The 13,109-nt window shown below is 48.7% G+C and overlaps 1 protein-coding gene across 6 annotated transcripts in view; it reads left to right on the top strand.

Annotated features, from left to right (window-relative positions):
• Positions 1-13,109, top strand: part of LOC139748608 (uncharacterized) — a 158,350-nt gene that overhangs the window by 16,364 nt on the left and 128,877 nt on the right. For 3 of the 6 annotated variants that reach the window (XM_071661747.1, XM_071661745.1, XM_071661742.1), the window contains exon 1: positions 6,643-6,720. The exons of the other annotated variants lie outside the window; for them this stretch is intronic. In XM_071661747.1, the coding sequence (XP_071517848.1) occupies positions 6,693-6,720 (28 nt within the window). In that variant the 5' untranslated portion in view covers positions 6,643-6,692. Of the gene's footprint in view, positions 1-6,642; positions 6,721-13,109 lie in introns of those variants that run through there. 6 annotated transcript variants of the gene reach the window in all.

Genomic DNA, 13,109 nt, shown 5'->3' with positions numbered 1-13,109 from the left:
CCACTGTCTTCCTTCCTTTAGCATCCGTGGGACTACTGCACCTTCAGACATACCCATTTATATCTTAAAAGACACTAACCTCTCCTTTCGCCAGCTCCTTAGTGCTCCCAAGACTTTAACTCCCTCTATCATCCATGACTGACTTCTGCCCTAATGTTTCCACCTGCTGGCACGTCCACTCCCCAGGTACTTTAAGCACGTCCACTTCCTGCAGGTCTTCCTGATTAAGATGTACGTACATCCAGACCGAACTGTCTCATCTTCCTTGCGCCTTTAGCAAGAGGATGTCACGTGATACCCCAGGTCTGGTGTGGGCCCGGTGTTAAACCCTTGAGCACAACGGTATTGTCCTTGGGGTGTTGGCCTTTGTACCTCTTCCCGGAGGCTCATGTCAAAGGTCAGGCCGTCGCATCTAAGGGTCCTGTCGTCGTACCGTCGTGGTTAACAAGTCTCACCGTCGTGCTTGAGGATCGTACCATCGTGCTCAAGGATCGTACCGTCGTGCTCAAGGATCTTACCGTCGTGCTCAAGGATCGTGCCGTCGTGCTCAAGGATCGTACCGTCGTGGTTGAGGGTCGTACCGTCGTGCTCAAGAATCATACTGTCGTGGTTGAGGATCGTACCGTCGTGCTCAAGGATCATACCGTCGTGGTTGAGGATCGTAACGTTGTGCTCAAGGATCGTACCATCATGCACAGGAAGCTAGCAATCAGAACTTCGCTAAGATCACCCACACACCTGCTTTCTTCCTGTGGGAGGGAAGGACAGGAGGTCGGGCTGGACATAGACCAGTGTTTCCAGGGGCGGCCTCACCGCTACTCAGTGCCTCCTACCATCACCTCCTCAGGCGTGGTGGTAAGACATGGAGTCATTTTGCGTGAGCTGTGTCATTAACCTTCTTACAGTAACCGAGTCATACAAGCGAGTGCAGAACAAACAGAAAAGTACACCTTGACAGCAGACTGAAGCACACTTGGCGTGAGTGCATAATTATTACATAAACACAAAATTATGACATCCTTATGCTACCTGACCTGGATGTGTGTGTGTGTGTGTGTGTGTGTGTGTGTGTGTGTGTGTGTGTGTGTGTGTGTGTGTGTGTGTGTGTGTGTGTGTGTGTGCCACGTTCCTTCCCTACTTTTTCCCTTCGCAGTTTAGTAACGAGAGTACATCCTCTCCGGAGTATCTGGCGGATGGACTGAGATCATTGTTATGTTCTCCATTTACTCCTTTTTTCCCATAGAATGACTCCACACGGTGTTCCTTCGCAGCTATTTTTCTGCTGGCTGTTATGCCAGAAGTAGTGGGTGGGGAGGAGCCACCTGGCTTGATATCCTGTCTCCATCTTTGGTAGTGGGTAAGGAGAAGCATTTTTCGTTTATATCCTGTCTCCATCTTTATAGATTAGGAATGTATGATACTATCATAGCTCTCCAGCAGATAACCTCGTCATGAATCATCAGGTCCTCTGCTATCTGGCTTTCCCATGTACTGTCCTCCAGCAGATAACCTCGTCATAGACCATCAGGTCTTGTGTTATCTGGCTTTCCTCATGTACTGTCCTGCAGCAGATAACCTCGTCATGAATCATCAGGTCTTCTGTTATCTGGCTTTCCCATGTACTGTCCTCCAGCAGATAACCTCGTCATAGACCATCAGGTCTTGTGTTATCTGGCTTTCCCACGTGCTGTCCTCCAGCAGATAACCTCGTCATAGACCATCAGGTCTTGTGTTATCTGGCTTTCCTCATGTACTGTCCTGCAGCAGGTAACCTCGTCATAGACCATCAGGTCTTGTGTTATCTGGCTTTCCCATGTACTGTCCTCCAGCAGATAACCTCGTCATAGACCATCAGGTCTTGTGTTATCTGGCTTTCCTCATGTACTGTCCTCCAGCAGATAACCTCGTCATAGACCATCAGGTCTTGTGTTATCTGGCTTTCCTCATGTACTGTCCTGCAGCAGGTAACCTCGTCATAGACCATCAGGTCTGCCCGTCTTCTCTCCTTCTCAGACCTTCACATGTGGTGGTCGTCACCCATTTCATGTGCATTACCACACCACCACCACCACAGTCCCTTATTGACCCGAGGTGGCCGGGGATAAGGGGAGGATTATATATGTATATATATATATATATATATATATATATATATATATATATATATATATATATATATATATATATGCACACACACATATGTAATATATTATACTTGATCGCCGTTTCCCGCATCAGCAAGGTAGCGCCAGGAAACAGACAAAGAATGGCCCATCCACTTACATGCTCGTGTATATACATAAATACCCGTACACGCACATACACATACATATACATATCAACATATATACACGTATATATACACATACGCCCCGCCCCACTGGAAACATCATGGCTACCCTCTTGCTCCAGAGAGGCAGCGCCAGGAAAACAGACGACAAAGGCCAACATGCGTTCACACTCAGACTCTCGCTGCCATGTGTAATGCACCGAAACCACAGCTCCCTTTCCACATTTTGGTTCACCCTGTATCTCAGCGGCCGTGGCCACCACCACTGGCCAGGTTGGCTTGCCTAACCTGACCCCTCTCTGGCCAGACCCATCTGTGTGCGGCAGATGACCAGTCTACAAGTCTCACTTGACCCTGCCAGCCTTAATTTTCCACATAGCTTGACCTTAACCAGTCATAGCTGCCTGACCAAACCATCTTCGTAAGGCAACGTAGCTTAATCGGACCTAGAGCCTAACTTGGTCAGACCAGCTTAACTTGGTCAGACCAGCCTAACTTGGTCACGCCAGCTTAACTTGGTCAGACCAGCCTAACTTGGTCAGACCAGCTTAACTTGGTCACACCAGCCTAACTTGGTCACACCAGCCTAGCTTAACGTGTCCAACGGAGCTGCACTTGTCCTTCGTCATCGGTGTCAAGGACAAGTGGTCAGCCACAGAATCCCTCGAGGACAAGTAAATTGGTTATTTTATTTACCCAGGTTTCAGCTGTGACCCCCAGAGCCGTTGATTAAGACTGTGTGTGTGTGTGTGTGTGTGTGTGTGTGTGTGTGTTTCCCCCTGGCTTACGGTGGTGTCACGTGATGCCAACAGCTGAAGGATTGGCCGGTCCTGACCTTGAGCACGCTCAGCAGGCTTGTAATCCTGTTCATATGTTATTATTATTATTATTATTATTGTTGTTATTGTTATTATTATTATTATTATTATTGTTATTATTATTATTATTGTTGTTGTTGTTATTGTTGTTGTTATTATTATTATTATTATTATTATTATTATTATTATTATTATTATTATTGTTATTATTATTATTATTGTTGTTGTTGTTGGTATTGTTGTTATTATTATTATTATTATTATTATTATTATTATTATTATTATTATTATTATTATTGTTATTATTATTATTATATTATTTTATTAGTTATGATTGTTATTGTTGTATATTTTTATGCTTATTCGCCATTTCTCGCATTAGCGTCATAGCGTCAAGACCAGACGACTGATCTTAAGAGGGAAAATCCACACTAGCTAGGACCCCCTTCTCCGTCCCTTCTTTTGGAAACGTAAAAAACAGGACGGGAGGATATCATCGCACCATCCTCAGCTCTCTCTCTCTCTCTCTCTCTCTCTCTCTCTCTCTCTCTCTCTCTCTCTCTCTCTCTCTCTCTCTCTCTCTCTCTCTCTCATTACCAACAGCATCGGGCCACCCACCTCCCACTACACGTTGTCTTCAGACATTTTACATTGCCAACACATCCACCTTCCTCCGCGCGCGCGTCCTGATCACCATCCCACGCCTCACATCCATACTGCAACGTTGGGGGACAAGATCCTCCACACCTGGAGCTGCTGTACCTTCAAACGTAACCCATTTCACCCTCGCAGAACACGAAACTGTGCATGGCGTGGTGGCGAGACTGTGTCTATAATGTGTGTGTGTGTGTGTGTGTCCTGTATCCTCGCACTCTTGGGTAAACCTGCAACTTGTAGGTGCTATTGTGCCGACGGAGCGGTGTTGGCCTCCGTGTTGGCTCAGTACCCACAAAATATTTTCTTGCCGTTAATTGATTTTGATTATCATTTCAGAATTACACTTTTTATATTTTTATTGTATTTATATATATATATATATATATATATATATATATATATATATATATATATATATATATATATATATATTTTAAGAATAGGTATTTTGGGATGATTTCAATTACATATGAGATAGGGTTACAGGCCTAATGACCTTCCACAAAGGTTGCTGGCCGTAAAACCCAACAACAGACCAACCGCGATCTCCCTCGCTACACTTGGTGGTCATGACAGTTGTCGTATGTGGAGGATTGTCATGTTGTAAGGGCCTCCTGCAGGGAAGGTATTATTATTATTATTAGTAATATATATATATATATATATATATATATATATATATATATATATATATATATATATATATATATATTTGGTAAACAAAGAAGAGGTAGTAAAAGCTTTGCGGAAGATAAAAGCCGGCAAGGCAGCGGGTTTAGATGGTATTGCGGTGGAATTTATTAAAAAAGGGGGTGACTGTATTGTTGACTGGTTGGTAAGGCTATTTAATGTATGTATGATTCATGGTGAGGTGTCTGAGGATTGGCAGAGTGCTTGCATAGTGCAAAGGGGACAAAGGTGAGTGCTCAAATTACAGAGGTATAAGTTTGTTGAGTATTCATGGTAAATTATATGGGAGGGTATTGATGGAGAGGGTGAAGGCATGTACAGAGCATCAGATTGGGGAAGAGCAGTGTGGTTTCAGAAGTGGTGGAGGATGTGTGGATCAGGTGTTTGCTTTGAAGAATGTATGTGAGAAATACTTAGAAAAGCAAATGGATTCGTATGTAGCACTTATGGATCTGGAGAAGGCATATAATAGAGTTGACAGAGATGCTCCGTGGAAGGTATTAAAGAATATATGGTGTGGGGAGGCAAGTTGTTAGAAGCAGTGAAAAGTTTATATCGAGGATGTAAGGCATGTGTACGTGTAGGAAGAGAGGAAAGTGATTGGTTGTCAGTGAATGTAGGTTTGCGACAGGGGTATGTGATGTCTCCATGGCTGTTTAATTTGTTTGTGGATGGGTTTGTTAGGGAGGTGAATGCAAGAGTTTTGGAAAGAGGGGCAAGTATGCAGTCTGTTGTGGATGAGAGGGCTTGGGAGGTGAGTCAGTTGTTGTTCGCTGATGATACAGCGCTGGTGGCTGATTCATGTGAGAAACTGCAGAAGCTGGTGACTGAGATTGGTTAAGTGTGTGAAAGAAGAAAGTTGAGAGTAAATGTGAATAAGAGCAAGGTTATTAGGTACAGTAGGGTTGAGGGTCAAGTCAGTTGGGAGGTAAGTTTGAATGGAGAAAAACTGGAGGAAGTGAAGTGTTTTAGATGTCTAGGAGTGGATCTGGCAGCGGATGGAACCATGGAAGCGGAAGTGAATCATAGGGTGGGGGAGGGGGCGAAAATTCTGGGAGCGTTGAAGAATGTGTGGAAGTCGAGAACATTATCTCGGAAAGCAAAAATGGGTATGTTTGAAGGAATAGTGGTTCCAACAATGTTGTATGGTTGCGAGGCGTGGGCTATGGATAGCGTTGTGCGCAGGAGAGTGGATGTGCTGGAAATGAGATGTTTGAGGACAATATGTGGTGTGAGATGGTTTGATCGAGTAAATGATAATAGGCTAAGAGAGATGTGTGGTAATAAAATGAGTGTGGTCTAGAGAACAGAAGAGGGTGTTTTGAAATGGTTTGGTCACATGGAGAGAATGAGTGAGGAAAGATTGACCAAGAGGATATATGTGTCGGAGGTGGAGGGAACGAGGAGAAGTGGGAGACCTAATTGGAGGTGGAAAGATGGAGTAAAAAAGATTTTGAGCGATTGGGGCCTGAACATGCAGGAGGGTGAAAGGCGTGCAAGGAATAGAGTGAATTGGAACGATGTGGTATACCAGGGTTGACGTGCTGTCAATGGATTGAACCAGGGCATGTGAAGCGTCTGGGGTAAAGCATGGAAAGTTCTGTGGGGCCTGGATGTGGAAAGGGAGCTGTGGTTTCGGTGCATTATTACATGACAGCTAGAGGCTGAGTGTGAACGAATGGGGCCTTTGTTGTCTTCCTAGCGCTACCTCGCACACATGAGGGGGGAGGGGGTTGTTATTACATGTGTGGCGAGGTGGCGATGGGAATGAATGAAGACAGACAGTGTGAATTATGTACATGTGTATATATGTATATGTCTGTGTGTGTATATATATGTATACGTTGAGATGTATAGGTATGTATATTTGCGTGTGTGGACGTGTATGTATATACATGTGTATGTGGGTGGGTTGGGCCATTCTTTCGTCTGTTTCCTTGCGCTACCTCGCTGACGCGGGAGACAGCGACAAAGCAAATAATAATAATACTAATATATATATATATATATATATATATATATATATATATATATATATATATATATATATATAATTGTTGATCTCGAACATTTATTAATCAAACGAATCGGCATATCATCACCCAAAAGCAACGACATCCATACAGCCACACAGACACAGGGACACAGGTGGGTCAGGATGTAGGAGGAGTGAGGTGAGGTGAGGTGAGGTAGGCAGCCAGGCCCAGCAGTCGTGTGCTGGCCCGTCAGGAGGCAGGATGGTGCGCGTCATTATGGTCCTCAAAGGTAACTCACTCATATTACCCACCCACCCCAAACCTCTGTGATTTGTTATCCCATGTAGCTTGTTATCCCATGTGGCTTGTTATCCCATGTGACTTGTTATCCCATGTGGCTTGTTATCCCATGTGGCTTGATATCCCATGTGGCTTGTTATCCCATGTGGCTTGTTATCCCATGTAGCTTATTTCATGTGGCTTGTTATCCCATGTGACTTCTTATCCCATGTGGCTTGTTATCCCATTGTGGCTTGTTATCTTATGTGGCTTGTTATCTCATGTGGCTTGTATCCCATGTAGCTTGTTATCTCATGTGGCTTGTTATCCCATGTGACTTGTTATCCCATGTGGCTTGTTATCCCATGTGGCTTGTTATCTTATGTGGCTTGTTATCTCATGTGGCTTGTTATCCCATGTGGCTTGTTATCCCATGTGGCTTGTTATCCCATGTGACTTGTTATCCCATGTGGCTTGTTATCCCATGTGACTTGTTATCCCATGTGACTTGTTATCCCATGTGACTTGTTATCCCATGTGGCTTGTTATCCCATGTGACTTGTTATCCCATGTGGCTTGTTATCCCATGTGGCTTGTTATCCCATGTGACTTGTTATCCCATGTGGCTTGTTATCCCATGTGACTTGTTATCCCATGTGGCTTGTTATCCCATGTGACTTGTTATCCCATGTGACTTGTTATCCCATGTGGCTTGTTATCCCATGTGGCTTGTTATCTTATGTGGCTTGTTATCTCATGTGGCTTGTATCCCATGTGGCTTGTTATCCCATGTGGCTTGTTATCCCATGTGGCTTGTTATCCCATGTGACTTGTTATCCCATGTGACTTGTTATCCCATGTGGCTTGTTATCCCATGTGGCTTGTTATCCCATGTGACTTGTTATCCCATGTGGCTTGTTATCCCATGTGACTTGTTATCCCATGTGGCTTGTTATCCCATGTGACTTGTTATCCCATGTGACTTGTTATCCCATGTGGCTTGTTATCTCATGTGGCTTGTTATCCCATGTGGCTTGTTATCCCATGTGACTTGTTATCCCATATGGCTTGTTATTCCCTATGGCCTGTTACCTCCTGTGGCTTGTTAACGCCAGTGGCTTGTTACTTCTTGTGGCTTGTTACCTCTATCGCTTGTTAACCCCGGTAGCTTGTTACTTCTTGTGGTTTATTACTTTTGTGGCTTGTTAACCGCAGTGGCTTGTTACGTCGATGGTTTGTTACCTCCTGTGACCTGTTACCTCTCTGTCTTGTTGACTTTATGACTTGTTACCCCTTGTGGCTTGTTAACCTACATGAATTTTACCCCTGTGGCTTATTACCACCTTAGCTTGTTATCTGTGACTTGTTACCGCCTGTTGTATGTTATCCCCTGTGGCTTGTTAGCACCTGTGGCTTGTTATCCCCTGTGACTTTCCCACATGACGTGTTACCTGCAGTGACTTGTTCTCTCTGTGTTATATAACCTGTGGTTTGTTACACCGTTACGTTTTGCCCCTGTGGCTTGCAACCTCTTAATCACCTGTTGCCTCTGTGATTTGTACCCCTCTGTGACTTGTTAACCCCTCCTTGGCTTGTTACATCTTGTGGCTTGTTACTCTTATGATGTTTTCGTAACTGATTGCTTTGTTTTATATCACCTGAAGCCTCTCCAAATCTCTCCCTATCCCTGTTGGAGTTCACCCCTGTGTAACCCCTGTGGCTTGTTTATATATGGCTTTACCCAGTGTAACTCACCCCCTTTGGTTCGCCCTTGTGGCTGTACCCATTGTAACTCACCCCCTTTGGTTCGCCCTTGTGGCTGTACCCATTGTAACTCACCCCCTTTGGTTCGCCCTTGTGGCTGTACCCATTGTAACTCACCCCCTTTGGTTCGCCCTTGTGGCTGTACCCATTGTAACTCACCCCCTTTGGTTCGCCCTTGTGGCTGTACCCTTTATAACTCACCCCCCCTTTTGGCTTGCCCTTTAAATCACCCCACAGCCACCCCCCTTGTGGCTGGCTGCTCACTTGGCGCCCCCTTTGGTGTTTCCGTGAGTCGTTGAATCCAGGGTCACGCTGGGTGACGCTCCGCGCGTGAACGAACACTCGCGTAACACGGGGCAGCCTGACCCACCGAACCCCTACCTTATAACGACCATTGTTAATAACACTCCTTCTCCTCCCACCCAACCCACGCCCGCCCGCCCGCGCCCGCTGTACACGGTGGCCGCGCCGTGTGTGAGGGACGAGCCTGTGTGTGTGTGTGTGTGTGTGTGTGTGTGTGTGTGTGGAGGAGGAGGAGGTAGAGAGAGGTGTAGGCAGGGAGCAGCGTGTGTGACGTAGACGCTATGTTTAGCGATGAACCCGAGAAACGAAGCGCCTCTCTCTCTCTCTCTCTCTCTCTCTCTCTCTCTCTCTCTCTCTCTCTCTCTCTCTCTCTCTCTCTCTCTCTCTCTCTCTCATAGGGTGCCGCCGTGGCTTCCCACACGGCTGGGAGTCCGGACGTGGGGCTTTGATCTGAGGTTGTCACCAACATGACCTGGTTGTTGTCATCAGCATGACCTGGGTGTTGCCATGGTGTGCCATCAGCACGACCTGGGTGTTGTCAAGGAAGGTTTGGGGTTTGTCATGGAGGCCTGGGTGTTGTCAGGAAGGTCTGGGTGTTGTCACGAAGACGTGGGTGTTGCCAGGGAGGCTTGAATGTTGCCAGTAAGTCGTGGGGCCCATGTGGGGAAGCTTTCCAGCAGCAACAACACCTCCTGTGACCGTTAGTTCTGGCTGTGTTGCGTGGGCAGGTCAGGCTGTGTTGCGTGGGCAGGCAGGTCAGGCTGTGTTGCGTGGGCAGGCAGGTCAGGCTGTGTTGCGTGGGCAGGCAGGTTAGGCTGTGTTGCGTGGGCAGGCAGGTCAGGCTGTGTTGCTGGTGATGGTCTGTCCCCCTGTGTTTGTTTATGCTGTGTTTCGTCACAGATGCTCTGGAAGCTGACCTGTTGGCTGGTGTTGGGGGTCACGCGGGTAGGAGAGACTGGGAGGAGGGGTCAGAGGTCAAGAGGTCAGGTCGACCCGTCCTCCTCTCATGAGATAAGAGATTATAGAAGCGGAGTTTCTCGGGAGTTGGCAATCCTGGTCCCTCACGCGATATGCTGGATGTGTGAGATTGGCAACCCTGACCTTTGTCCTCACTGCTGACCATGACCCGCGTCCTGTGTTGTGGTGTCTGGTGAGTCAGTGCCGCCCCCATGGTGCCTGGTGAGTCAGTGCCGCCCCCATGGTGCCTGGTGAGTCAGTGCCGCCCCCATGGTGTCTGGTGAGTCAGTGCCGCCCCCATGGTGCCTGGTGAGTCAGTGCCGCCCCCATGGTGTCTGGTGCGTCAGTGCCGCCCCCATGGTGCCTGGTGAGTCAGTGCCGCCCCCATGGTGCCTGGTGAGTCAGTGCCGCCCCCATGGTGTCTGGTGAGTCTGTGCCGCCCCCATGGTGTCTGGTGAGTCAGTGCCGCCCCCATGGTGCCTGGTGCGTCAGTGCCGCCCCCATGGTGTCTGGTGCGTCAGTGCCGCCCCCATGGTACCTGATGAGTCAGTGCCGCCCCCATGGTGCCTGGTGAGTCAGTGCCGCCCCCATGGTGTCTGGTGAGTCAGTGCCGCCCCCATGGTGCCTGGTGAGTCAGTGCCGCCCCCATGGTGTCTGGTGAGTCAGTGCCGCCCCCATGGTGCCTGGTGAGTCAGTGCCGCCCCCCATGGTGCCTGGTGAGTCAGTGCCGCCCCCATGGTGCCTGGTGAGTCAGTGCCGCCCCCATGGTGCCTGGTGAGTCAGCGTCGCCCCCATGGTGTCTGGTACGTCAGCGTCGCCCCCATGGTGTCTGGTACGTCAGCGTCGCCCCCATGGTGTCTGGTGCGTCAGCGCCGCCCCCATGGTGTTTGGTGAGTCAGCGCCGCCCCCATGGTGTTTGGTTAGTCAGCGCCGCCCCCATGGTGTCTAGTGAGTCAGCGCCGCCCCCATGGTGTCTGGTGAGTCAGCGCCGCCCCCATGGTGTTTGGTTAGTCAGCGCCGCCCCCATGGTGTCTAGTGAGTCAGCGTCGCCCCCATGGTGTCTGGTGCGTCAGCGCCTCCCCCATGGTGTTTGGTGAGTCAGCGCCGCCCCCATGGTGTCTAGTGAGTCAGCGTCGCCCCCATGGTGCCTGGTGCGTCACGCCTCCCCCATGGTGTTTGGTGCGTCAGCGCCTCCCCCATGGTGTCTGGTACGTCAGCGCCTCCCCCATGGTGTCTGGTACGTCAGCGCCGCCCCCATGGTGTCTGGTACGTCAGCGCCTCCCCCATTGGTGTCTGGTACGTCAGCGTCGCCCCCATGGTGTCTGGTACGTCAGCGCCTCCCCCAATGGTGTCTGGTACGTCAGCGTCGCCCCCATGGTGTCTGGTACGTCAGCGCCGCCCCCATGGTGTCTGGTGCGTCAGCGCCGCCCCCATGGTGTCTGGTGCGTCAGCGCCTCCCCCATGGTGCCTGGTGCGTCAGCGCCGCCTCCATGGTGCCTGGTGCGTCAGCGCCGCCCCCATGGTGTCTGGTGCGTCAGCGCCGCCCCCATGGTGTCTGGTGCGTCAGCGCCGCCCCCATGGTGTCTGGTGCGTCAGCGCCGCACGCGTACGCCCACACACGGCACACGCCACCCACCCACCGGGCAGGACAGCCACAATGTCGCCGTCGCTGGATCCAGATCCTTCCATGGGGGCGGCCCAGGCGTTCCATGGCTCACGAGATGACAAGGCGGGAGTTACTATGGCCCGGGGAGGAGATGATCACCCTTGTGTGTGTCTTAACTGCTGGCTGATGCCGGGGATAGCTTCCTCTTCCCCCAGATAGCAAGGGTGAGCTTTTCCCAGACGAGGGTTCAATGCAGTTGTTGTTTATTTACTGCTACGACGAAAACATTTCACTGGTATACACATTTAGTTACTAGTTCTCGAAGTGTATCATACAGTGGTATATAATGGCGAGCGATTTGGGAGTTGACGTATATATTGTGTTGTATACCAGCGTTTGACACACACACACACACACACACACACACACACACACACACACACACACAGTTGCAAGGAACAAGGAAAACTAGGAAAACAAAGAAACTTGGAGAGGATGATTGTGGTCAACGTGGGAGAAGATCACTTTCCCATGAAGTCATGAGCATTCGGTTGTCAGTTACAGAGCAGGTCGTCAGGTTAAGGTATCCCGAGGGAAGAGATGTAAGGTGGAAGAACGAGGAGAAAGTTAAGGACAGGAGTGAAGAAGGCATAATAAAAGGATGCGAGGCCCAACGAAGCAAGACGGTAAACAAGACACCCCTTGTCAACTACCCTAAGTTAGGAGAGGCCGAGGTTAAGCCATGCTACTGTGGAACTAAAGATTCTCTGTATCACTTGACGTGGAAGAGAACTCCAGGTCGGAGATTGTCTCCTCCTCCTCCTCCTTCTCTCTCTCTCTCTCTCTCTCTCTCTCTCTCTCTCTCTCTCTCTCTCTCTCTCTCTCTCTCTCTCTCTCTCTCTCTCTCTCTCTCCCCGAGGAAACAGACGCGTTCTTGAAGGCATTTGTTTACTGGAGACACAACTTACCTAAAGAGGAGAAAGAGGAAGATATAGCTTGCCGCCAACTTCTACCTCACGCTGGCGAACAGACCTGACTTGATGTGTCAACCAGGTAGAGTGAGTAGTAGGGAGAGGAAGTGGTGTTTGCCTTCATGGTAAGAGACGATATTGAGTCTCAGGGAATGTATGGATGGACGACCCAGATGGACGGTAGACACATACTGGGAAGAGAGACTAATTTAGAGGGAATTCGACCTGGCGCCTTCATGTAGTATGTACATGGATGAGGAAGTATGCAGGGAGGCTGGTCGATGCATCGTTTGAGAAGCCAAAAGTAGAAGTTGCTTCTCATGTTTGGTCACCACACTGAAGGATGCACCATGAACTTTTGAGAGAGAGAGAGAGAGAGAGAGAGAGAGAGAGAGAGAGAGAGAGAGAGAGAGAGAGAGAGAGACAAGAAAGACGTTTGGCTGAATGAAGAAAGAGAGCTAAGTCATATTGAGAGGTTTAGGGAAGAGAGAGAGAGAGAGAGAGAGAGAGAGAGAGAGAGAGAGAGAGAGAGAGAGAGAGAGAGAGAGAGAGAACAAGACAAGAAAGACGGTTGGCTGAATGAAGAGAGAGAGAGAGCTAAGTCATATTGAGAGGTTTAGGGAAGAGAGAAGAGTAAGGCTTGACTTGATTGAAACTTTGATGGCGGTGATGTCAGAAGTCATGACGTGAAGTGAAGCAGAGAACTTGTGGGGAAGGATGTAAACAGGTACTTTTGTGGTTGTTAGAGGTATGAAGTGTTGAACGTGGACAGTATACAGAGAGGTAGATAAAGTTCAA

This window comes from Panulirus ornatus, chromosome 5 (assembly GCF_036320965.1).
Source record: "Panulirus ornatus isolate Po-2019 chromosome 5, ASM3632096v1, whole genome shotgun sequence".
Classification (NCBI taxonomy): Eukaryota; Metazoa; Arthropoda; class Malacostraca; order Decapoda; family Palinuridae; genus Panulirus; species Panulirus ornatus.
Note: the sequence above shows the minus strand (reverse complement) of the source record. Positions and strands in the feature narration are given on the sequence as shown.